At 42.6% G+C, this 27,703-nt stretch overlaps 1 protein-coding gene across 2 annotated transcripts in view; it reads right to left on the reverse strand.

The window, feature by feature from the left end:
- s100p (S100 calcium binding protein P) overlaps positions 1 to 27,703 on the reverse strand; it is a 63,082-nt gene that overhangs the window by 8,875 nt on the left and 26,504 nt on the right. The window contains exon 3 of one of the 2 annotated variants that reach the window (XM_087993571.1): positions 969 to 1,058. The exons of the other annotated variant lie outside the window; for it this stretch is intronic. Within the exon in view, the coding sequence (XP_087849697.1) occupies positions 969 to 1,058 (90 nt within the window). The remainder of the gene's footprint in view (positions 1 to 968; positions 1,059 to 27,703) is intronic. 2 annotated transcript variants of the gene reach the window in all.

The following is a 27,703-nucleotide window of genomic DNA, read 5'->3' on the forward strand; positions in this document are numbered from 1 at the left end:
ACCATCTACAAAACACAAAAAAGGAGTGTGATGGAATACTCTTCACTTGCCAAGATGAGTGGAGTTCCAACCTACACAACAACCTGACACCATCTAGAACAAAGCAACTCACTAGATTGGCAGTCTATCCACAACCTTAAGCATTCGCTTACTCGATCACTAATCACAGTGGCAGTGTGTAACACAGACGTATCTTTTCAAGACTATAAGACCACAGATTCAGGAGCAGAATTAAGCCACTTGGCCTATTAAGTCTGCTCCACCCTTCTGATCATAGCTGATATATTTTTCAACTCCATTCTCCTGCCCTCTCCCTGTAACCCTCAATCATCTTATAATCAAGAACATAGCTATCTCTGTCTTAGCGACAGAGAATGACTTGGCCTCCATCGCCTTCTCTGGTAATGAGGTCCACAGATTCACCACCCTATGGCTAAAGAAGTTTCTCCTCATCTCAGACTCCTTGGACAGCAACGTTCAAACCCACAATCTGTAAAATCTAGAAGGACAAGGGCAATAGACAGTATATGGAATGATCATCATCTGCAAGTTTACCTCAAAGCCACAAAACATTCTGATGTGGGACCACATCACAGCTATTTCACAGTCACTACGTCAACACACTGGAATTCCCTTCCTGACAGCACTGTGGGTGTACCTACACCACACTGACTTCAGTGTTTATGAAGGCAGCACACCACCACCTTCTCAGGAACAATTAGGGATAGCCAATAAATGTACATCCAGCTGGCAATGTCAATTTCCCATGAACGAAGAAACAAAATATCACACTCCAAACAAATGGCAAAGGCCACATTTTGGCCTTTCTGGCCTTCCCATAGTTCTGCAGAGTCTGAAAAGCTTATGTATATTAAGGTCGCAATTCTGAATATTGTCTGATAGATTGAATGGTAAATTAAATCTTTTTACTTTATATCAATATATGAATATAGATAGATTGCTCCTACCGAGAACCAGCACAAACACGGTGAGCTAAATGGCCTCCTACTGTGCAGTGGCAATTCTGTAATTCTGCACGTCTGGATATAGTTACATCACTGCCAATATAAACAGATAAAGTGTAATATTGACAGTAAATCAGAAAATAATATTTTCAGATTAATATTAAAGAATGTTCTGTTTTTCAACCATCCTCTTTAGATTACACCTGGATGCAGCTTTTGTTTAATTTTAATTTTATCTTCCTTCTTAGTTGCCAGCTCAAGCTTAGCCCATAGGTGTGATTGGCAGCCTGACCTTAAGCTGAACTTCCTTCCCTATATCTCTTTGCTTGCACTGTCAGCTTCCTCACCTCTGCAAATATTAGCCTACACCCTGCTCTTTTATCTTTACTGCTGCTTCAAAAACCCCAATTAATTTAAATTCATCCACACAGTATGATGGTACACTTTCCACCAATAGCATAAATGGATTCTAAAAGTAATCAGGCATGTTTGCCTCCACTGCTCTACCTGGAAGGTTAATGCACAAATTCGTCATGATTTGTACAAAATTTTCTTAAGATGGGTCCAAAAATCATCTTTTACTGGTTTGAACTTGTGACACCTCTTCTATCCTCCCATGCTTCAACTTAAAATTTAAAGTGCTCATTGGAGTAATTTTTCAAGGTTGGGAAATTTCCCACCACAGCTACCCTCCCAGGCAAAACACTCCAGATCCTGCATCACCTTATGGGAGCAAAATGTTTTCCCTAAGTCCCTTCAAAACTTCCTGCCTTTCACTTGAAAGTTACGACCCCTTCTTACTGACCCTTCAACTCAACAACTGCCTTCTATTCACCCTGCCAAAGTCCCCCATAATCTTATACATGTCTGTCAGGTTTCTCCTCAACATTCTCTGCTCCAACAAAACAATCTGAGCTTATTCAGCCTCTTTCCCTTCTCGTTTCCTCTTCCAACCCCCCTATCCTTTAATCTCCCCCCTTAGTTGTCTTTGGCTGCCCTTTGAAACCACTTCCATCCAAATCCTCACCGTCACATATTCCAACAATTTTTTCTATAACTTTGACAATTTAATATACCTGTTGGGCCAAAGGGCCTGTTTCCACACTATAGGAAATCTAGGATTCTAAATTCCGTGGTTGCCAGTTTTAGCCAGTGATAGGGCAGCTCAATATTTTTAATTCATTCACAGGATGTAGGAGTCGCTGGCCAAATGTGCAAAATGTGTATAAAATCACATTTTAGTCCTATCTCCAATTGTCTTCATATACACGTGACCCTAGCCCACAAAGGGAAAGCTTTTTATAAATGCTTGATTTGACCCTTGCTTTTAAACTAAACAGCTTCAGGATATTGGAAGAAGATTCAATAAAGATCAATGTTCTCCAAAAGCCTACTTTAGAAAATGGAAGCTTCAACCAAACACTGATAAATTGTTGTTTGAGGCTTACATGAGCAAACCCAGGCTAACCAAAGACTGTGTGCATGCATTGTGGGAGAGAAAGTTTAAGTGTTTATTTTGCATAATTCTAATTTGGTTTGTACTTTGTGGTTGGTATTAACCTGCAAGCTACAGTTTGTATGGTGGCTCAGTGGTTAGCACTGTTGCCTCACAGCGCCAGGGACCTGGGGTCAATTCCCACCTCAGGCGACTGTGTGGAATTTGCACATTCTCCCCTTTCTACATGGGTTTCCTCCGGGTGTTCGGGTCCTCCCACAGTCCAAAGGTGTGCAAGTTAGGTGAGTTGGCCATGCGAAATTCCCCAGAGTGTTCAGGGATGTGTAGGTTAGGTGCATTAATCTGGGGTAAATGTAGAGTAATAGGGTAGGGGAATGGGTCTGGGTGGGTTACTCTTCGGTGTGGAATTGCTGGGCGGAAGGGCCTGTTTCCACACTGTGGGAATCTAGGATTCTAAATTCTGCAGTTGCCAGTTTTAGCCAGAGATAGAGGAGCTCAATATGTTTTTTTCATTCTCAGATGAAGGAGTTGCTGACCAAGCCAGCATTTATTGTCCACCCTTAATTGCCCAGAGGGCAGTTAGGTGTCAAACACACTGCTGTGGGTCTGGAGTCACATGTAGGCCAGACCAGGTTAGGATTGCAGATTCCTTCCCTAAAGGACATTAGTGAACCAGCTAGGTTTTTCCAGCAATTGACAATGGATTCATGGTCAGATTTTACTGAGTTCAAATTACGCCATCTGCCATGGCGGGATTCGAACCTGGGTTCCCAGAGCATTAACTGGGTTTCTGGATTAACAGTGCGGCGATAATATGACCAGGCCACTGCTTCCACGGGGAGCCAGAGGACCAGATGAATGGAGTCCTCAGAGTGACTCAAACCGCTACGTTGTGTTCACAGCATATATATATAGGCAACTTGATGCAACATAGCACTCGATTCCAACTTACAAAAGAATGCTAGAGTTGAGTGCTTCAGATGTTCGGGGCAGGAAGGGAAAGGAGTGTTTGGTTGCATTTGCCTGAGCTTTATCCACTTCCAAGAATTAGTCCTTGTCCAGCTACAGAAGAGGCTGGTTCATCAGTATCTAGTAAGCGATTATGGTTTATTCTACCTTTAAGGCTCAAAATAGTACATCTTGAGTGAGTGGTGGGTAGGAGAACATAAAAATCATAGATAGAGACGTCTACTTACAGTGAAATCTGTAGCTGAGAGACATCAGACACTACAATGTCATGTTAGTGGGGGAAAGCAACTGATTGGTGATTGTTTCTGGTCTTTAAGTTTGTGTTTAGGTCTCCAGTTTTTCTTTCTGTCTACTCATAAAATACTGACAAAGTGTAAAAAGCAGGGTAATTAAGTAAAATACAATAGTGATGGCAGGATGGGGGATGTGTTACTGCTGCAGCATGTGAGAGCTGTTGGATACCACGATGATGCAGAGTAAACACATATGTATTAAGTGTTGTACCTCAAGGAACTTCAGATCTTGAGTTGAGAAGTTGCAGCTCAGTTGTAGACTTTGCGGCATATCAGAGAGTGGGGAAGTTACCTGGACACTTTGCACCAGGAAGTGGTCACACCCTTCAGATTAAGTCATCCGAATTTTGTCAGTGATCAGGAACAGGAGGGTGTGACTGCAGGTAAAGGAATCTTGGGACTCAGGTAGCAGCACTCGACGGGCTTCAGCCCATACAATTGTGCAACATTTATGAGGTTCTTGAAAGACTATAGTGGGAACTGCAGGGAGGATGAGCAAACTGACCACAGCACCAAGGTGCAAAAAAAATATTCAGTTGTGGAGAGGGGGTGGGGGTTGTGGTAGGAAATAAAAACATAGTAATGTTGGGGGACAGTATAATTATGGAGATAGATATTGTTCATTGTAGCTGTGAGGATGAGCTCTGAAGACTGTACTGCCCAACCACTGCCAGGGTTATGAACATGGAATGTTGAATGCAGCAAAATACAAATGGTCTCCCATGCGGGAAAAGAAAAACTTTCCTTGAGGAACACCTCTGCTGGGAGTTAATAAAGAACACATCTTCAAAAAAAAAAACAGAAACCCCATCTGAAACTCTGCAGTCCCGACTAAAGCACAATTTCTAGCATCTTGGCTGTGACGTTCTTTATCCCGGAGTCAAAACGTTTGTTTCATCTTTAGCAATTGCACTATCATGGATTATTTGTCACAAGCATTTTTCTTTCATATATGCAGTATTCTACATTTATCTACATTATATTTTATCTACCTTGTATATATTTTCCAAGGTTTATTTAGCCGGAAAACATTTTGCAGAGCCAATTCAGTTAATTATTTAAAAAGAGCGGAAGATGAGGTCTAATCAGGAATCAATTTGACTGATAACCAGGACTAAACCTTTTTGCTTAGTGAACAGCTTATATGGACATACCATTTACAAAATGACTGAATAAAGGTATATAAAAATAAAATTTCCAGAGATCTGCTTTCTCATTAGAAAGAGTCATCTGATGGTGGGTGGAGAGTCACTGCAGCAGAGGAGAAGGAAGGGCTTATGAAGGAGTGTCCTTTATGATTGCCTCAGCTGGTGTGGGAATTGAACCCATGCTGCTGACATCACTCTGCACCACAAACCAGCCATCTAGCCAATTGAGCTAACCAAGCCCCTACAAAAAAAATTATATTTTAAATATAATGTTGTTACAATTGCAGTAAATAATCAGCTATCAAATTTTAATTTCCAATTGTTATAACATTACATGGGCAAAAATAATTTTTAGAAAGGAATAGACATGGATCTAAAATGGCTGCAGTGGTAACTCGACCATAGATTCAGACAAATGTCATAAGACACATGTGGAATAAACAAAATCTTCTACACTTTGTATCCATATACATTGAAATCAGGCAACTGAGTCACCATCAAGAAATTTGTATCTCCTGTTTTTAAATCACCCGTGTATGATAATTTAAAACATTAGGGAGACCAAAGGCTTTCTATCAGTTAGCCAGTTTAGAAACATAATGGAACCTAACTCCAGGAATATACATTGGGCTATGTTTCATCAACTGCTTTTGAGAAGGAAAATGGATTTGTAAGACCTGGAAGATTCTGTCTGTGCCTGATTCTTCATCTTTTTAAAGAGAATGCCTGGTAAAAGAAACAAATTGAGAAAACAACCATCCACTGAAAACTGAAAAGATATCTACAAATCTGCTAAGGATTGATATCAGTCGACAATTACACAACTAAAGGTTAGCTGAAGTTAAAAACCTAACAGCTCAAGAATTCAAAGGAATTTTAAAGTGTACAACCTTTACTGTCCCTAGCTATATCAGACATTGATCTTTTTAGGCTTATTACCTTCGCTTATCAGTGTGTTTGATGTCACATTATCATTTTCAGGGTTAGTAGATAATATTTCTCTTTCTTTCACTCAAGAAAACCTTTTAATTGGCTCTTTCATTTTGAAGGAGTAACTACATCTTTAATTCATAAAACTGTGCAAAAAGAAATAAATATTTGCTGTGACCAACAGAGAGGGGTTTAAAAAGGGGTGAGCAAATTTTCACTCCTCACCTGGTTGTAATAATCCTTTCCCTTCAATTATAAACAAGAGAACTAAACTAGCAATTCCTGCAGACAATGCTGTGTGTGAAACATGTGAAACGTCACACTTTTTCTCCTTTTGAAGTTTATTCTTTCTATTCATGGTATGCCACACTGCAGCTCTACTTTTTGTCATTAAAAGCAATATTTGATAAACAAAGCTTTGTTTTATAAATGAAGCAGTGCAAGTCATTGCTTTACTTCTAAAACCTTTGTAGCTCCTAGTTACTATGGAAATATTGCTAACCATATTAATGGCATTGGATATGCTGGTTTATACAGAGGGTGGTGGTGGAGGGTTGTTTCTCAGGCTGGAGGGCTGTGACCAGTGGAGTGCCACAAGGATCGGTGCTCGGGTCCTTTACTTTTCATCATTTATATAAATTATTTGGATGTGAGCATAAGAAGTATAGTTAGTAAGTTTGCAGATGACACCAAAATTGGAGGTGTAGTTATCAGCGAAGAGGGTTACCTCAGATTACAACAGGATCTTGATCAGATGGGCCAATGGGCTGAGACGTGGCAGATGGAGATTAATTCAGATAAATGCGAGGTGCTGCATTTTGGGAAAGCAAATCTTAGCAGGACTTATACACTTAATGAGGTAAAAACAATGACTGCAGATGCTGGAAACCAGATTCTGGATCAATGGTGCTGGAAGAGCACAGCAGTTCAGGCAGCATCCGAGGAGCTTCAGCAAAATCAACGTTTCGGGCAAAAGCCCTTCATCAGGAATAAAGGCAGAGAGCCTGAAGCGTGGAGAGATAAGCTAGGGGAGGGTGGGGGTGGGGAGAGAGTAACATAGAGTACAATGGGTGAGTGGGGGAGGGGATGAAGGTGATAGGTCAGGGAGGAGAGGGTGGAGTGGACAGGTGGAAAAGGAGCTAGGCAGGTTGGACAAGTCCGGACAAGTCAAGGGGACTGGAAGTTTGAAACTAGGATGAGGTGGGGGAAGGAGAAATGAGGAAACTGTTGAAGTCCACATTGATGCCCTGGGGTTGTCACGACATGGGTGAATAGCTTCAGGGCAGAGGAAATGACCTGGGAGTTGCAGTGGGAGAGGGACTCCCTGAGATTCTTGTAGAGAGAGGAGGAAAACTTCTTCAAGGCAGGCCTCCTTGCAAGAGGATTCACAGTAGGGTTAAAATCAACAAGGTAAAAACAATGACTGCAGATGCTGGAAACCAGATTCTGGATCAGTGGTGCTGGAAGAGCACAGCAGTTCAGGCAGCATCCGAGGACAGGCAAAATCGACGTTTTGGGCAAAAGCCCTTCATCAGGAATAAAGGCAGAGAGCCTGAAGCGTGGAGAGATAAGCTAGAGGAGGGTGGGGGTGGGGAGAGAGTAGCTTAGAGTACAATGGGTGAGTGGGGGAGGAGATGAAGGTGATAGGTCAGGGAGGAGAGGGTGGAGTGGATTGGTGGAAAAGGAGCTTGGCAGGTCGGACAAGTCAAGGGGACTGGAAGTTTGAAACTTAATGGTAAGGCCCTAAGGGGGTGTTGCTGAACAAGGAAACCTTGGAGTGCAGGTTCATAGCTCCTTGAAAGTGGAGTCGCTAAGATAGAATTTAGTGTGCTTTCCTTTATTGGTCAGAGTATTGAGTACAGGAGTTGGAAGTCATGTTGTGGCTATACAGGATATTGGTTAGGCCACTGTTGGAATAGTGTGTGCAATTCTGATCTCCTTCCTATCGGAAAGATATTGTGGAACTTAAAAGGGTTCAGAAAGGGTTTACAAAGATGTTGCCAGGGTTGGAGAATTTGAGCAATTGGGAGAGGCTAAACAGGCTGAGGCTGTTTTCCCTGGAGCGTTAGAGGCTGAGGGGTGACCTAATAGAGGTTTATAAAATCATGGGGGGCATGGATAGGATAAATAGACAAAGTCTTTTCCCTGGGGTGAGGGTGTCCAAAACTAGAGGTTTAGGGTGAGAGGGGAAAGATCTGAAAGGCACCTAAGGGGCAACTTTTTCATTCAGAGGATGGTACGTATATGGAATGAGCTCCAGAGAAAGTGGTGGAGGCTAGTACAATTGCAACATTTAAAAGGCATCTGGATGGGTAGATGAATAGGAAGGGTTTGGAGATATATGGGCCAGGTGCTGGCAGGTGGGACTAGATTGAGTTGGGATATCTGGTCGGCATGGACGAGTTGGACCGAAGGGTCTGTTTCTGTGACTCTATGACTCCATATGCCTGACTAAACCTCAGTCATAGAGTCACAGGGTCATACAGGACAGAAGTTGAAACTTTATTGCTGGAACAGCACAGTAGGTCAGGCAGCATCCAGGGAACAGGAGATTCGACGTTTCGGGCACAGGCCCTTCTTCAGGAATGAGCAGAGAGTGTTCAGCAGGAGAAGATAAAAGGTAGGGAGGAGGGACTTGGAGGAGGGGAGTTGGAAATGTGATAGGTGGAAAGAGGTCAAGGCGAGGGTGATAGGTCGGAGTAGGGTGGAGGCGGAGAGGTCAAGAAGAAGACTGCAGGTCAGGAAGGCGGTGCCGGGCTGGAAGGATCCGGCTGAGACAAGGTGGGGGGAGGGGGGATGAAGAAACTGGTGAAGTCCAAGTTCATCCCCTGCGGTTGGAGGGTTCCCAGTCGGAAGATAAGACGCTCCTCCTCCGACCGTCGGGTTGTTGTGGTTTGGCGGTGGATGAGTCCAATGACCTGCATATCCTCGGTGGAGTGGGAGGGGGAGTTGAAATGCTGTGCCACAGGTTGGTTGGGTTGGTTCGTCCGGGTGGCCCAGAGGTGCTCTCTGAATCGCTCCGCAAGTAGGCGGCCTGTCTCCCCAATATAGAGGAGGCCACACCGGCTGCAGCGGATGCAGTAGATGATGTGGGTGGAGGTGCAGGTGAATCTGTGGCGGATATGGAAGTTTCCCTTGGGGCCTTGGAGAGAAGTGAGGGGGGAGGTGTGGGCGCAAGTGTTGCACCTCCTGCGGTTGCAAGGGAAGGTGCCGGGAGTGGTGGTTGGGTCGGTGGGGGGTGTGGATCTGACAAGGGAGTCGCGGAGGGAGTGGTCTCTACGGAAAGCTGATAGGGGAGGGGAGGGAAATATATCTTTGGTGCTGGGGTCTGTTTGGAGGTGGCGGAAGTGACGGCGGATGATGCGCTGTACATGGAGATTGGTGGGGTGGTAGGTGAGGACCAGTGGGGTTCTGTCCTGGTGGCGGTTGGAGGGGCGGGGCTTAAGGGCGGAGGAGCGGGAAGTGGAGGAGATGCGGTGGAGGGCACCGTCGACCACGTCGGGGGGGAAATTGCGGTCCTTGAAGAAGGAGGCCATCTGTGTTGTACGTATTTTGAACTGGTCCTCCTGGGAGCAGATCCTGCCGCATCTGCTCCCAGGAGGACCAGTTCAAAATACGTACAACACAGATGGCCTCCTTCTTCAAGGACCGCAATTTCCCCCCCGACGTGGTCGACGGTGCCCTCCACCGCATCTCCTCCACTTCCCGCTCCTCCGCCCTTGAGCCCCGCCCCTCCAACCGCCACCAGGACAGAACCCCACTGGTCCTCACCTACCACCCCACCAATCTCCATGTACAGCGCATCATCCGCCGTCACTTCCGCCACCTCCAAACAGACCCCAGCACCAAGGATATATTTCCCTCCCCTCCCCTATCAGCTTTCCGTAGAGACCACTCCCTCCGCGACTCCCTTGTCAGATCCACACCCCCCACCGACCCAACCACCACTCCCGGCACCTTCCCTTGCAACCGCAGGAGGTGCAACACTTGCGCCCACACCTCCCCCCTCACTTCTCTCCAAGGCCCCAAGGGAAACTTCCATATCCGCCACAGATTCACCTGCACCTCCACCCACATCATCTACTGCATCCGCTGCAGCCGGTGTGGCCTCCTCTATATTGGGGAGACAGGCCGCCTACTTGCGGAGCGATTCAGAGAGCACCTCTGGGCCACCCGGACGAACCAACCCAACCAACCTGTGGCACAGCATTTCAACTCCCCCTCCCACTCCACCGAGGATATGCAGGTCATTGGACTCATCCACCGCCAAACCACAACAACCCGACGGTCGGAGGAGGAGCGTCTTATCTTCCGACTGGGAACCCTCCAACCGCAGGGGATGAACTTGGACTTCACCAGTTTCTTCATCCCCCCTCCCCCCACCTTGTCTCAGCCGGATCCTTCCAGCCCGGCACCGCCTTCCTGACCTGCAGTCTTCTTCTTGACCTCTCCGCCTCCACCCTACTCCGACCTATCACCCTCGCCTTGACCTCTTTCCACCTATCACATTTCCAACTCCCCTCCTCCAAGTCCCTCCTCCCTACCTTTTAGCTTCTCCTGCTGAACACTCTCTGCTCATTCCTGAAGAAGGGCCTGTGCCCGAAACGTCGAATCTCCTGTTCCCTGGATGCTGCCTGACCTACTGTGCTGTTCCAGCAATAAAGTTTCAACTTTGATCTCCAGCATCTGCAGACCTCACTTTCTCCATACAGGACAGAAGCAGACCTTTCTGTTCGACCAATCCATGCTGACCATAATTCCAAACTAAACTAGTCCCACCTGCCTGTGCTTGGCCAGTTTCCACCTAAACATTTCTTATTCATGTACTTATCTTTTGAACTTTAATGTACCCGCATCCACCACTTCCTCTGAAAGTTCGTTCCACACACGAACCACTGTAAAAACAAGTTGCCCTTCGTGTCGTTTTAAAAACATTCTCCTCTCATTTTAAAATATGGCCTCTAGTCTTGAAATCCCCTATTCTTGTGAAAAGACAACTGCCATTCTTCTTAGGATTTTATAAATCTCTAGAAGGTCACCTGTTAACCTCTTAGATTCCAGTGAAAAAACTCCCAACCTATCCAATCTCTCCTTATAACTCAAACCCTCCATTCCCAGTAACATACTGGTAAATCTCTTTCTAACTTAATAATATTCTTCCTATTATAGGGAGACCAGAACTGGACACAGTACTCCAGAAGAGGCCTCACCAACATCCTGTACAACCTCACCATAACGTCCCAACTTCCACACTCAAAAGGTCTGAGCAATGAAGACAAGCTGCTAAATGCCTTCTTAACCAACCTATCTACACACGTCGTTCTGCTACAGCAAGCTTATTGTTAACAAAAATTCGCTATAACATGACTGACAAATTAGGGACACTGTTTCTAAAGTGCAAAACTTTTAAAACGCGTATTGTTATAATGTGATTCTGGTCCCATTAGTTTAAATGATGCTGCTATTATGTGATTTTCTTAGAATACAGGATTGCACGAGAATGGAACTACCATATTATAGAAGAACTGACTGTATGTGATGCAAACTTCAAAGAATTACGTGGCTGAACCCTAGGTCTCTCTGTTCTACAGCACTGCCCAAGGCCCTACATTTAAACATACAGGGCAACCCCCATATCTGTGGAATCATTTTCCACGGTTTCAGTTACCCACGGTTTACCACGGCCTGAACATATTATAGAGAACGTTCTGGAACCAGGGACTAGGAGGCAGCCGGGAAGGTAAATTTTCCATTGAAATGAATGGGTTCGCTCCTATCCGTGGTAGGTCTTGGAACGTATCCTCCATGGGTACAGGGCGAACGACTGTATAAGTTTAACCAAAATGCAATCCAAAGTAAACTCCACCTGGCACTCTTCAGCCCACTGACTCGATTGATCAAGATCTTTTTGTAATTTTAGACAACCTTCTTCATGTCCACTATATCACTAATCTTGTTTTCATCAGCAAACTTACTAACCATGCTTTCTATATTCACATCCAAATCGTTTTATATAAATAATAAACAAAAGTGTACCCACCACCTATCCCTGTGGAACACTGCTGGTCACAGCCCTCCAGTCAGAAAACAACCCTCCACTATCACCCTGTCTCCTGCTGTTAAGTGAATTTTGTATCCAATTGGCAGGCTTACCCTGTTGTTATTAATTTCTTTCATAAGAGATGCAATTTCTGAAATACATCTACAGTGAATGCTATTTTCATTTCTTTATTGTGTGGGCGGGTGTGGAAAAAGTCACAACTTTTCATAGTAATGCTGGAAAATGTCAATGACTTTAACAAGCCATCTTCCTAGAAATGTGGAAATTTGCCCAGGAATGTCCTCTTGATAAAAAGCAGGACAAATCCAATCTGGTCAATTACTACGCCATTAGTCTATCAGCAAAGTGATGAAAGGGATTGACAATAGTGCTACCATGCAGCTCTTAGTCAATAATAACCTGCTCACTGATGTTCAGTTTTGGTTTCACCTGGACCATTCTGATGTCATGGCTGCCTTGGATGAAAATGGAAAAAGAAGTAATCTCCAGAGGGCAAGTGAGACCAATTACCCTTAACATCCAGGCAGCATTTGACCAAGTATGGCATTAAAGAGCCCAATCAAAAGTGAGTCAATGGGAATTGGGGGGGCAAACTCTCCACTGATTGGAGTCATATCTAACACAAAGATAATTGTGGTATTTTTTCTTTTGACTGGACAGGCAGTTTAGATATTTTAATAAACCTACTCAGACAGGCCATTTGGCCAGGCCTTCATGCTCTGAGATAGGGGCCTATCACTGCGCCACAAGAACCCCAGGAATTAAAGTTGATCATAGCTAGCAACATTAGTTGCTATAGTGACTGAACCTGGGACCTTGGCTTTATTAGCTATTTGCTCTAAACACATGAGTTAACTGTCCATCAACATAATTGTGGCAGTATCCGAGGCCTCACTATCTTCAGCTGCTTCATCAGTGACCTTCCTTCTGTTGTAAGGTCAGAAGTGGGGATTTTCACTGATAATCGTATAGCACCATTACCAACTCTTCAGATACTGAATCAGTCAGTGTCTAAAGGCAGCAAGATCTGAATAACATTCAGACTTGGGTTGATAAGTGGTAAGTAACATTTGTGTCACCCAAGTTCCAAGCGATGGCCATATCCTACAAGGGAGAATTTGACCATCTCTCCTTGACATTCAATGACATTACCCACTGTTAACATCCTGGTTGTTACCACTAGCCAGAAATTTATCTGAGCTGAAAATGTGTTGCTGTAAAAGCGCAGCAGGTCAGGCAGCATCCAAGGTACAGGAGAATCGACGTTTCGGGCATAAGCCCTTCTTCAGGAAGAAGGGCTTATGCCCGAAACGTCGATTCTCCTGTTCCTTGGATGCTGCCTGACCTGCTGCGCTTTTCCAGCAACACATTTTCAGCTCTGATCTCCAGCATCTGCAGTCCTCACTTTCTCCTAGAAATTTATCTGAATCAGCCATAAAAGAGATGACACTAAAATTGGATGTGTAGTGGACAGCGAAGAAGGTTACCTCAGATTACAAAGGAATCTTAATCAGATGGGCCAATGGGCTGAGAAGTGGCAGATGGAGTTTAATTCAGATAAATGCGAGGTGCTGCATTTTGGGAAAGCAAATCTTAGCAGGACTTATACACTTAATGGTAAGGTCCTAGGGAGTATTGCTGAACAAAGAGACCTTGGAGTGCAGGTTCATAGCTCCTTGAAAGTGGAGTCACAAGTAGATAGGATAGTGAAGAATGCATTTGGTATGCTTTCCTTTATTGGTCAGAGTATTGAGTACAGGAGTTGGGAGGTCATGTTGCAGCTGTACAGGATATTGGTTAGGCCACTGTTGGAATATTGCGTGCAATTCTGGTCTTCCTATCGGAAAGATGTTGTGAAACTTGAAAGGGTTCAGAAAAAATTTACAAGGATGTTGCCAGGGTTGGAAGATTTGAGCTATAGCGAGAGGTTGAATAGGCTGGGGCTGTTTTCCCTGGAGCATCGAAGCTGAAGGGTGACCTTATAGAGGTTTTTAAAATCATGAAGGGCATGGATAGGATAAATAGACAAAGTCTTTTCCCTGGGCCTGGGGAGTCCAGAAGTAGAGGGCATAGGTTTAGGGTGAGAGGGGAAAGATATAAAAGAGACCTAAGGAGCAACTTTTTCATGCAGAGGGTGGGATGTTTTGGAATGAGCTGCCAGAGGAGGTGGTGGAAGCTGGTACAATTGCAATATTTAAAAGGCATCTGGATGGTCATATGAATAGGAAGTGCTTGGAGGGATATGGGCCAGATGCTGACAGGTGGGACTAGATTCGGTTGGGATATCTGGTCAGCATGGACAAGTTGGACTGAAGGGTCTATTTCTGTGCTGTACATCTCCATGACTCTAAGTAGTGTCACTCTGACAGCAGGTCAGAGGCTATGAATGCTGAAAGAGTAACTCACTTTCTGACTTCTCAAAGTTTACCCACTATCTACAAGACAAGTCAGATATATGGTGAAAGACTCTCCATCTGCCTGGATGAGTGTAGCTCCAAGAAAACTTGGAAAAACTCAACTCCATCTAGATTAAAGCAGTCTGCTAATTGACACCTGTTTAGATCCTAATTGTTAGCACTACCAGATAAGTTAGGTCCCAGAATAAAACATGGCTCATGAGACTTATAGTTAATGCTGCAGTTAGTCGGAGGTATGAGGCTGCAGATTTTCTTGAACAAAGTTTATTACACATAAGAAGAATCTCAAAAAAACAAGTTATCTGAATATAAATGAAACTCAAAAATGATCTCAAAACAATATGTTCACCTGATTCCTATGCATACCAGATATGAAAGTCCAGAGAGATTGTGCTCTCAGCATTTCTTTATGGATCTAGTCAACCGACTCTTCCTAGTCCTTTCCTATGGACACAGTTTGATGAGTTATTTCTAAATCTGTCAACATGAACTTTCTACAAATCTGAGAGAGTGTAAATGTTCTGAGTGCTATCAACCTGCAGATTTCTAACCAATCTCCTGGCTTGAATGTTTCACTAATTAAAATCCTTCTGCTGAGACACCTTTTTTTCTCAACTGCTTCTTGGTGAGAAACTAGATTTGCTTCTGAAATGAATTAGAAAAGCTTGCCTCTAAACTAAGGAAAGCAAAATTTGCTTATTCTAGATTCTGGTTTCTCTTTCACTGAAAACAAAGCTAATGACATTATATGAATGAATGATCTGTTGCAAGCACCATTTTCTATTAACACCACAGAGGTTTGCAGTCACTCGTTCACTTACAAATATTCTAATAGGGCACTGTTCCAGCAGGACTCTTCCCTTGTTTTTATTTTAAAAGAACCTTTCACAAAAGCAACCAACATCATATGCTACCATTTTGAAAGCTAAACTCCAAAAATGATCTCAACATACATATAATTTATACATCTTTAATCACATATCCTATTACACACCTTCAGCATTCATTCCTTCCACTTTAAATGCACTGCGGCAGAAGTCTATAATTTCCACATGATGTACAACACCAAAACTAGTGGTATAATAGACAGTGAGGAGGATTATCTAAGATTACAAAGGGATCTTGATCAATTGGGCCAATGGGCCAAGGAGTGGCAGAAATTTAAATGCAAGATATTGCATTTTGGCAAGATGAACAAGGGCAGGACTTAAGCAGTTAATGACTGGATCCTGGGGAGTGCTGTAGAACAAAGAGACCTAGGGATTCAGGTACATAGTTCATTGAAAGTTGCCTCACAGCAAGACAGAGTGGTAAAGAAGGCATTTGGCATGTTTGCCTTCATTGCTCAGACCACTGAGTACAGAAGTTCGGTTGTACAGGATGTTGGTGAGCCTGCTTTTGGAATACTGTTGCAGTTCTGGGTCACCCTGCTATAGGAAGGATATTATTAAATTGGAGAAGGTGCAGAAAAGATTAACAAGGATGGAGGGGAGTTGCTGGATAAACTGGGACTTTTTTCATAAGAGATTGAGAGGTGACCTTAGAGGTTTATAAAATCATCAGTGGCATAGATAAGGTGAATTGCAAAGATCCTTTCCCGAGGGTTCTGGAGTTCAAAACTAGAGGGCATAACTTTAAGGTGAGGGGAGGACGATTTAAAAGGGACTTAAGAGGCAACTTTTTCCACACAGAGTGGTTCATCTGTGGAATGAACTCCCAAACAGTTAATGCAGGAATGGTTACAACATTTAAAAGACATTTGGACAGGTATATGAATAGGAAAGGTTTAGCGGGATATGGGCCAAATGCAGGCAATGGATCTAGTTTAGATTGGGAAACTTGGTCAGCACCGATGAGTTGGGCCAAAAGGTCTGTTTCTGCGTCATATGACTCGATAACTCTAAGCCTCTTTCGACAGGACCTTCCAAACCCATGATGTCTCTAACCAAGAAGGACAAGGGTAGCAGATATATGACAACACTACCTTCTGCAATGTCTCCTCCAAGCCACTCACCATTCCTTTCGTGTCACTGGGTCAAAATCCTGGAACACCCTTTCTAACAGCATTGTAGGTATACCTACACCAAATGAACTATAGTGGTTCAAGAATGAAGCTGACCACTACCTTTTCAAGGTCAACTAGGGGTGAGCTCAGCCAGTGACATGCACATCCTGTGAATAAAATGAACAGGAACACTAACAATTCTCCTCTAAACTGCACAATATCCTGACTTGGAACCAGTCATTGGGCCAAAATATTGCAAATACCACCCCATGTCCAATCCTGTTATTGTTATTCCTAAATAGCTATGTTCCTAGGTGGGAAGGAACAAACTAATCTTCCTTCTTAAATCAACTTCTCCCTTGGTTGGTCATAGAAAGGATCCTTTTCCTTATGGATACCTTTCTCCAGTCTAAATGTGTTTATATTCTAAAAGAAGCCAAATTAACCAGCTTCCTTGACTTAAAGAAAGGGTGAGTTTATTAGTTATTAAACATGAGGAAAGATAACATAACACTACACACATAGACACAAATTAGAGATCTGAATTCAGTAAAAAGATACGTTGAAAAGATATATGAATAAATCTATGGGTTTTCTGAAAAGTAGGTAGCAGAACATTGCAGCCAGGAAGGTGAATGATTCTGATAGCTATGTCTTTGGTAACAATGCAATGTATTTTGAGATTCTTAGCTTTGCAAATTTGCCCTTAGGTTTTTGTTCTGTTTCCATTTTGACACCAACTTCACTGGCTAGCCTGGCTTATAGCATTCTTCTTTGGAAAAAAAAAGAACTGGGAATGCTATCAATCAGAAACAAAACCAGAAGTTGCTGGAAAAGCTCAGTAGGTCTGGTAGCATCTGTGGAGAGAAATTGAAGTTTGTTTCAGATCAAGTGACCCTTCTTGAGTTCTGAGGAAGGGTCACTCGATCCAAAATGTTAAATCTGATTTCTCCCCATTTGATTTTTTTTTAAAACATGCAATGTGTGGTATCTAACAGCTCTCCTTAAGTTGTGACTCCACAGCACACTATCCTACACTTGAACATCAGCTTACTGACATATAGAGGAAAGGGGTTGCAGTTGATCTTTAGTTTCCTTTTCGTATATTCCGCGAAGGATAAAGCTCAAACCATGTCTGCAATTAAGCTTAAAATCCAAAGGAGATGGTTCCTGCTGAAAGGCTTAGTCAATGTTTTATTATCTCTGCAGCCACAGGAGATCACCGTTCAGCAAGTTTTGAAATGCTCCTCTTCCTTTAAAAGGTTGCCGTTTGAATTTCCATTGGCACCTTTTCAAATGTGACATCACATGGTTCCTCTCAGGAAAGGAACGGAATTTACTACTATAGTGAGCTTTTAATTGTACGTCCTCTTTTTAAACAAAAATGTTGTAATTAAAGTTCAATGTATCCAGACATAATCAAGAGTTGTGATCAGTTGTCATGACAAAATGGAATTCAGCGATTCAAAACAGCAGCTCATTAACACCTTAAGGGCAAATAGGGATAGGCAATAAACTCTGGCTTAGCCAGTGACATTCATATCCAAGGATGAAGTAATAAAAGTCTGATTGATTCGATTATTTCCTACTAATTGAAGGTTTTGCTAGGAAACATGTCTGCTGTGTCATGGTGGTTGATTTACCAGAGAAAGCAAAGCACATTTTCCCTACTTGAAACCAGGTTACAAGAAACCTCAAGTACTTGCAATGTGAAGGATGACTGACTACTCTATCTGGTTTCCTCTGGTCTATTAAGGGATTTGAATCTACAAAGCGTGCAGTTCTGGCATTTATTGTCTCAGGGTAAAAACTGAAATAAAACTACTTGTTTCTGCTTTTTCTAAAACAAGGGGGGAAATTTATTTTGCATTTCTGTCATAGAAATACTATTCTACTAAACTTCTGCCAAGATTGCACTAACGGTGCATTACATATCCTAGTGAATTCATTACTGACAGCAAACAAACGATGAAAATCATTTGTGCTATTCATAGCTGCCACTTTGCCATGTGATAAACTCAGCAGCACTTCATTAAGGGCAATGCTTACATAGAGACAAATAAGAGATTTTGCAAACCCAAAATGATGTATTTTATGCTCTTATGAATGAGAAAATTAATGTAGCAGTACAATGCTATAAATTCCTACCAGGTTATGACTGGTGAAAGTATTCTGTGTGTAATAAATTAATTCCAATTCTGAAGAAATGTTTCTCATTCCACAGATGCTGCCAGTCCTGCTAAGATTCTCTAGCACTTTACAGTTTTATTTCAGATTTCCAGCAACAACAGGATTTTACTAATAAATTAACTCGATTGTTTTTCTCACTTAAAATTAGTCAATTAAGAAATGTTTTTAATGTCTACAATTGCCATCTCACATTCAATTGTCAAGAATTTTAGTTTTCTTCGCTATCTATTTATCAAGGCAAATTACCAATGAGAGTTTGAATCCATCGTGGTAACACTTTTGCCTCAATCAGAAGTTAGTGATTCAAAGTGTAATATAATTTGGATCATATAACCCAGGTTAACATTTCTGTTTAGCACTAAAGGAATGCTGCAGTATCAGAGATGCTATCTTTCAGGTGAGATGTTACAACAAATCTCCAATTGCTGTTCAGATGGGTATGAAAAACCACAATCATACAGTGCTTACAACGCTTAACATTACTACAGCACGATAGATAATTTTAAGCTGATAAGCCTTATCACATTGAGAAATGAATTATTTGTCTCACTAATACCTTAACGCCAAATCAAACAACAAATCTTCAGACCATGATTTAGCTACATTATGAATACATATTCTCTCGTATATAATGATCTGTAGGTTGAGCATTTGGGAATTGCAGTATATACTCTTGAAACTGACAAATTAAAACGGGCTGGCAATTTCAGGCCAATTTGTTGTAGAGGGAAATCAGAACAAGAACAGCCGAAGGTGAAAATAGGACACGCTTTTAACATCAGGGCAGATTTAATCCAGTTCTACAAATCATTTCAGTCACGTTGACTTGAATTTGTCTGTCTAATAGTCCACTGAGGGTACAATTATCCGTCAGAAACTTCGACAGAACAACCGGTTAAGCAACAATTTCGACTTCCCGTGATTTTCTGACTCCCGCCTCTCGACGAGTCTCCATTTATACTGATGCCTGAACTTTCAGCCAACAATTATGGCCTTTCCAAGTGAGTTAAAGGTAATCAGGCCCTCACATACTAGGTACAACTGTCAACCCTGAAATTAGTTTTTAAATACCAAGCCCATCCTCAGAAACATTCTAAACACATACATATTTGACAGCACCTTCTTCTTGTCCTGAATGGAGATGATAGAGAGCCTGGTACCTGAGAAAGTTTATTAAAGTGCTGGCTGTAAAAATCTCCCACTATTTCCCATCAACAGCCTGAAGCCCCCACAGCATCCCTCCTGCAGCGCCACAAGTGGCCGGTCCCAGAGTTGCACAAGCGCTCAAGGCAAGTTCCAGACTGGCATTTCTGGATTTCAGAGGTTACAGTATAATGATATTTAACATTGCAACTATCCAATGTATTTATTCCTTGGCTTTTATGGCTTAATAGTTTAATAAAAAGTGCTCACGCAATGGCTGAATTTTTATTTCAGGGTTGGGGAGCTGGAAATAGATTCATCTTCAGGGTCCTAGCCCCATGTCAAGTCTGTGTAAGTCACCATTTGAAAAGAACAGACCAATTGGTGGCCAGTGGGCATATTGGATTCCCAATTAGGGAGGGCAGAAGTGGGAAGGTAGTGGGGTATCAAAGGCAAGCTATGTTTGAAAAGAATCCAGTACCCATTACTTTGGTACTAATTTAGGAAGTGATGGCAGAAGGAGAGGGCTAGTGTGCATGTTGGATTGTAGGCACTAATGCCAGGACAGCACATTTCTTTAGTGATGAGATTCTCCATGAGACAGTGTCAATACATTACAACAATTCATTTCCTCTGAGCATCAATAAAAGGCCTTTCAGTCAAACCAAACAGTCTTGGCTAGAAATGGCAGAGAAAATGAGTAGATATAGTGTAAAAGACAGAAGTGGGAAGTTGAGTGTGGATCCTGTGGAGATCAGAGAGGTGCTAAACGAATATTTCTCATTGGTTTTCACTCTGGAAAAGGAGAATATTGTAGAGGAGAAGAATGAGATATGAGATATTATACTAGAAAGGACCGAGGTTAGTTACGAAGAGGTATCAGTTCTAGAAGGAGTGAAAGTAGACAAGTCCCCTGGGCCAGATGGGATTTATCTGAGGATTCTCTGGGAAGCTAAGGAAGAGATAGCGGAACCTTTGGCTTTGATATTTGAGTTGTCATTGTCTACAGGTTTAGTACCAGAGGATTGCAAATGTTGTGCCAGTGTTCATGAAGGGCAGTAGAGATGACCCAGTTAATTATAGATCAGTGAGCCTTCTGTTGTAGGAAAGGTTTTAGAAAGGATTACAAGAGATAGGATTTATAATCATCTAGCAAGCAATAATTTGATTTCAGATAGTCAACAAGGTTTCGTCAATGGCAGGTCGTGTCTCACAAACCTCATTGAGTTTTTTGAGAAGGTGATCAAGCATGTAGATGAGGGTAGGGCTGTTGACATGGTAAACATGGACTTCAGTAAAGCCTTTGATAGGTTTTCACATATTAGGCTGTTAGAAAAAGTTCAGAGCCACGGGATTGAGGATGATTTAGCAGTTTGGATTAGAAACTGGCTTTCTGAAAGAAGGCAGTGAGTAGTGGATGATGGAAAATATTCAGCCTGGAGTCCGGTTACTAGTGGTGTGCCACAAATATCCCACTGCTGTTTGTCATTTTTATAAATGACTTAGACGCAGGCACAGGTGGATGGGTTAGTAAGTTTGCAGATGATACTAAAGTCGGTGGAGTAGTGGACAGTGTGGAAGAATGTTACATGTTGCAAAAGGACTTGGATAAACTGCAGAATTGGGCTGAGAGGTGACAAATGAAGTTCAATGCAGCTAAATGTGAGGTGATTCACTTTGGGAAGAATAACAGGAAGGCAGAGTACTGGGTCAATGGAAAGATTCTTGATAGTGTGGATTTGTAGAGAGATCTTGGAGTCCATGTACATAGATCACTGAAAGTTGCCACCCAGGTTGATAGTGCTGTTACGAAGGCATATGGTTTTCATTGGTAGACGGATTGATTTCCGGAGCCGCAATGTCATGCTGCAACTATACAAAAAGCTAATGCGGCCGTACTTGGAATATTGTGTACAGTTCTGGTCGCCCCATTACAGGAAGAATGTGGAAGCATTGGAAAACGTGTAGAGGAGATTTACCAGAATGTTGCCTGATCTGTGGGGGAAGGTCTTATGAGAAAAGGCTGAGACATCTGGGTCTGTTCTCCTTGGAAATAAGAAGGCTAAGATGGGATTCAATAGAGGCATACAAGATGATAAGAGGATTGGATAGGATAGACAGTGAAAGTTTTTTTCCTAGGATGATGATGTCAGTTTGTACGAGGGGACATATCTACAAATTGAGGGGTGATAGATTTAAGATAGATGTCAGAGTCAGGTTCATTACTCAGATAGTGGTAAGGGGCGTGGAGTGCCCTGCCTGCCAATGTAGTTAACTTGGCCACATTAGGGAGATTTAAACAATCCTTGGATAAGCACATGGATGATAATGGGATAGTGTAGGGGGACGAGCTTGGAGTAGTTCACAGGTCGGCAAAACATCGAGGGCCAAAGGGCCTAATCTGCGCTGTATTGTTCTGTGTTCTATGTTCTATATAGCCTATTAAAGAGGATATGGATTAAGTAATGAATCTTATCAGATCGAGTGGATTGGTTGGAGAGACAGATAGAAGCGATGTGGAATTTGCAGCAGCAACAGTATGTGATGGATGGCAGTTATAGGAAGGGGGGAAGTATCAGATACAGTCACATAGATGGGTTAACTCCAGGAAGAGTAAGAGAGGTAGGCAGCTAGTGCAGGAGTCTTTTGTCGATATACCCATTTCAAACAGGTATGCTGTTTTGGAAAATGTAGGGGGTGATGGATTCTCAGGGGAACGTAGCACGAACAGCCAAGTTTCTGATATTGAGTCTGGCTCTAATGCAACGAGAGATACGTCGGCTTCCAAGAGATCAATTGTGTTAGGGGATTCTGTAGTCAGAGGTATAGACAGATGTTTCTGTGGCCAGCAGAGAAAAAGCAGAATGGTGTGTTGTTTCCCTGGTGCTAGGATCAAGGATGTCTCAGAGAGGGTGCAGAATGTTCTCACGGGGGAGAGGGGCCAGTAGGAGGTCATTGTCCACATTGGAACCAACGATATTGGAAGGGAAAAGGTTGAGATTCTGAAGAGAGATTACAGAGAGTTAGGCAGAAATTTAAAAAGGAGGTCCTCAAGGGTAGTAATATCTGGATTACTCCCAGTGCTACAAGCTAGTGAGGGCAGGAATAGGAGGATAGAGCAGATGAATGCATGGCTGAGGAGCTGGTATATGGGAGAAGGATTCACATTTTTGGATCATCAGAATCTCTTTTGGGGTAGAAGTGACCTGTACAAGAAAGACGGATTGCACCTAAATTGGAAGGGGACTAATATACTGGCAGGGAAATTTGCTAGAACTGCTTGGGAGGATTTAAACTAGTAAGGTGGGGGGGGGACCCAGGGAGATAGTGAGGAAAGAAATCGATCTGAGACGGGTACAGCTGAGAACAGAAGTGAGTCAAACAGTCAGGGCAGGCAGGGACAAGGTAGGACTAATAAATTAAACTGCATTTATTTCAATGCAAAGTGCCTAACAGGGAAGGCAGATGAACGCAGGGCATGGTTACAACATGGGACTGGGATATCATAGCAATTACGGAAACATGGCTCAGGGATGGGCAGGACTGGCAGTTTAATGTTCCAGGATACAAATGCTACGGCTGTACAGGATATTGGCTAGTCCACTGTTGGAATATTGCGTGCAATTCTGGTCTCCTTCATATCGGAAAGATGTTGTGAAACCTGAAAGGGTTCAGAAAAGATTTACAAGGAATTTGCCAGGGTTGGTGGATCTGAGCTACAGGGAGAGGCTGAACAGGCTGGGGCTGTTTTCCCTGGAGCATTGGAGGCTGAGGGGTGACCTTATAGAGGTTTACAAATTTATGAGGGGCACAGATAGGATAAATAGACAAAGTCTTTTCCCTGGGGTCGGAGAGTCCAGAACTAGAGGGCATAGGTTTAGGGTGAGAGGGGAAAAATATAAAAGAGACCTCAGGGGCAACTTTTTCATGCAGAGGGTGGTACGTGTAAGGAATGAGCTGCCAGAGGATGTGGTGGAGGCTGGTACAATTGCAACATTTAATAGGCATTTGGATGGGTATATGAATATGAAGGGTTTAGAGGGATATTGGCCGGGTGCTGGCAGGTGGGACTAGATTGGGTTGGGATATCTGGTCGGCATGGACGGGTTGGACCGAAGGGTCTGTTTCCATGCTGTACATCTCTATGACTATGACTATGACTCTAAGTATGGCTTTAAAACACTTTTTTGTAGACGGGCAAGTTAAGTGCAGCACCCCACCCAGATGATAGATTTCCACTCCACAGTCGTAAGTATATGTAACCTGAGGGGCATAGTCCTCCAGAACATTCAAATATGTGTGATAAGAACAGAAAAGTGCCAAGGAAACTCAAAAAGTCTGACAGCATTTGTGAAGACAGAAATAAAGTTAACTCTTCAAGTCAATATTACTTTTCTTCAAAGCTTTTCATGAGATGTTGTTTTTGTACAGGCCAGACCCCCCCCTCAAAACATTTCAAGAAAGTAACCCAGACCCTAACTTTGCGAATTGTTTTAAGCAGGTGTAACAAGAATACTCCAGGAGGGATGCAGCTGGCCACATCACTTGGTTTTAAACAAAACAGAATTTATTTACAAGATTACCAATTGAAACCCAAAAGAAAGGTCACAGAATATAGAATAACAACCTATCTGAAAACCCAACAGACTATTCCCACATAATGATGCTGTTCCAAATATTTGCAATGATCCCCTTAAACACTCCTTGCACAAAAGTTAAAAATCAAACACAGGATATTACAGGAGAGAAGTCAGGGAGAGAGGACCAGCCTGGATCTGCTTCTTTGGGTCCAGCATCTTCTTTCCACTTTACTGCTAAAAATCAAATCAAATCAAAGACAAGCTGAGCTGGGAGAACTGGCCCTTTCCTTGTACAAGTGTTTTTTTTTCAAGAACTTTAAAGCCTGCTGCATGAAGCAGTATCTATTAGCTATAATCAAACTGGCCTTAAAACACTTCAATTTAGACTTTTCAGCATCTCTCTTTTATGACTTCTCTGAACAAAAGAAGGACAACATAACATTGTTAAAGGAACAGTTTCGTCACAATTTGCACCACCATGTCTCAGAATTTGAACAAATGTTTATCCATGGAAAGAAAGGTCAACATCTAAGAGAGTCAAATGAAGCATCAAGGTCAATGTTGCAGTGCCCTGTTTGCCAAACACTGGTCAATGCAATAAAGTAGCATTCAATCAGTGATGAATGAATTAATGCTTAAAGACCCTGTGGTAGTAGCTCCCTGTACATTGTTGCAAGTGGGAAACCTGATGAGGCACCTATCCCAACACCTAGGATGACTGCCATAGGCATCACCATCTCAACTGCACTCATGACTTGTCTTCAGTCATACAGGTAACTCCCTACTCATACAGCCTTTGCATGGTAATCTTATAATTTGCTCATTAGGAGACCATTTTATACTTTTTATATGTTTAAACAAATCAATTTATTTCAAATAACAGAATCATAATAGCAGCCATGATGAGCATGACTGATAAATTAAAGATTAATTATGAGATAGGGAACAGGTGCATGTGTATGTGTTAGTTCTCATAGTGTGACCGTTTGAGACTGTTCTTCCATTATGGGGAGCAGTGAAACCTTCATGACTCATCTGTGTGGTGGATTCACATTATTTTTCATGAAAATATGAGGTTATGAACTACAATTCTCACAGAATGAAGAACTTTCAAGAAGAAATGTGTTTGGACATCTTTCCATTCTGATAGGTGTCTTGAAGCTTGAACTGGATCTCTACATAACATAATGATTGGACAAAGTTAAAAATCACACGGCACCAGATTATAGTCCAACAGGTTTATTTGGAAGCACTAGCTTTTGCAGTGCTGCTCCTTCATCAGGTGATTGAAGGAGCGGCACTCCGAAAGCTAGCGCTTCCAAATAAACCTGTTGGACTATAACTTGGTGTTGTGTGATATTTAACTTTGTCCACCTCAGTCCAACACCGGCACCTCCAAGTAATGATGATTGTAGTCACATTTGAGACAACATACGGGAGGTTGTTCCCCAGTTGAGAGAAAGTGAAGACTGCAGATGCTGAGAGCAATCGAAAAATGTGGCACTGGAAAAGCACAGCAGTTCAGGCAGCATCAGAGGAGCGGCAGAATTGACATTTTGGTGTTCCCTTATTGGTCAAAGTAGTGAACTGCATCTTGAGCAATTCAATAACTTACTCAATTATAGTCTTTAAGCGGAGATATCAATAGTTGCAATGCTTCTGTGCCTTGATCATAGGATTGTGTGTGGGTGTGAAGAGTGGAGTGTTGTGAGCCTCCAACAGAAGGTGGTGTTGGTAGGGGAGTGCACTGGTGTTCCTCTGAGCCCTTCCTGAAGGAACAATGGAATAAAGAATTCCTCTTTTATAATCTTTGTGCAACGTGTGTTTAAATCACCTGTCACAGATCCCTTTCAATTCCCTTTGTCCCTCATATTCATCCATATAGTCTATCAAGGGGCATGAAAAGATACAACTCCTGCAATTTTCTCGAGAGGACAGAATCATGGCAGCTGCTGAATGCCATGCATGGATCTGGAGGAGACACTTCTGGCTAAACATCGATAGAGTGGAATTCCTTTCTATCACTGAATGCCCTGGCTACTTTGCCTGTGGGCCTGATGGCCACATGGATTCAATTGACAGCAAGTACAAGGATAGAAATAATGGACTCTGTACTGTTTCTGGCCCCAGCCCTTCCCCCAAGCCAAGAACAACTGCTCCACTATGACCTAAATCCTAAGAACTTGAGGACAGTAGACCCCCTAGTGCTGAATGCCCCGGATATTGGGCCCTGATGTCCTGGGCCTGCTTGACAGTTCTTTCCACTTGAGAAAGTACTGTGATGAAGGTAAATCCTAGTGATTGCTGTGCCTATGTAGTGCCATTGGTGATTAACTCAATGTGACCTGGTGCCCCATCCACATGGTATCCATTACTTTGGCTGTGGTGGTCATCCGACTGAGACATGCAGTGTGGTCAGCTTCTGCCCAAAGGAACGAACCAGAGGCAATGTATTTCAGTGCCATGGTCATGTTGAGAATTACTGGCAGGACATGCTTATAATATTAGGGATAGTGTTATTGTCACTCGGCTATTAATTCAGAGACCCAGATAATGTTCTCGGGATCTGGGTTCAAGTGCCACCACTTCAAATGGTAGAATTTGAATTCAATAAAATGTCTGGAATTAAGAGTCTAATAATTGTCAATTGTTGTCATCTAGTTCAATAATGTCCTTAAAGGCAAGGAAATGTGCCAAACCTTACCCGGTCTACCTATCTATTTACTATCCTCTGCACAATGGGCAATGAATGCTGGCCTAGCCAGTGGTACACACATCCTTTGAATGAATTTAAAACATGATGACCCTCCATTACTGCATCCAGTTCTGCTACCATTTACCTTGATACCCTTCTAGATTCAGAGAGCAAACTTGTAGTTGTTATAACCTGTTTAGAAGATATTGCCTTTGTTCTGTCCCACCAGTTTGCCAATCACCTCTGCAAACTTCAGTGCCACTGACCTGTACTTACTGTATGAACTACTTGTCATGCTTTCATCTTAAATCTAAGCAGCTCAGCCACATCTTCACATTTGGCTGGACAATTAGTTTCATGATCCTTAGATTTGCAGATTGGTTGAGATTCTATAGTTCTGACCGTGTTTGAATTCCAGCATTCAAGAGTCATATCGTTTTACACCAGCAGTCATTTTGTTTCTGTAGCAGTCCTCTTTTAAAAACATAGGATTAAGGGCTAAAAATACCCATAGTATTTTGGGGTTCCAACCAGGCATTGTAACACTTCCAGTCCTTTAATTGGCCATTGATTGCCTCAGATCCAAACTTAAGCACTAAGCTGTTGAAATGTCTGCTGAAAAAAATGGTGAGGAGTTGGGACTATGTTGGAGAGCCAGTATGCCTCCACCTCAGATCCTGAAGATCAAAATCCAGCCGAGAATTTCTAAATATATCTACTCTGCAACTTTAAATTGTACTTGTAAACTGTAAACCTCTTAATCTGATTAACCTGACAGAAGCTTTCAGATGGAAAGATGTTCTTTGCAGAATCTGCTGGAAGTGAATTTTGATGCCATTAAACTTGTAAAA

This window comes from Chiloscyllium plagiosum, unplaced genomic scaffold, assembly GCF_037043375.1.
Source record: "Chiloscyllium plagiosum isolate Xiang-an unplaced genomic scaffold, Cpla_swu_hap1 HiC_scaffold_13, whole genome shotgun sequence".
Classification (NCBI taxonomy): domain Eukaryota; kingdom Metazoa; phylum Chordata; class Chondrichthyes; order Orectolobiformes; family Hemiscylliidae; genus Chiloscyllium; species Chiloscyllium plagiosum.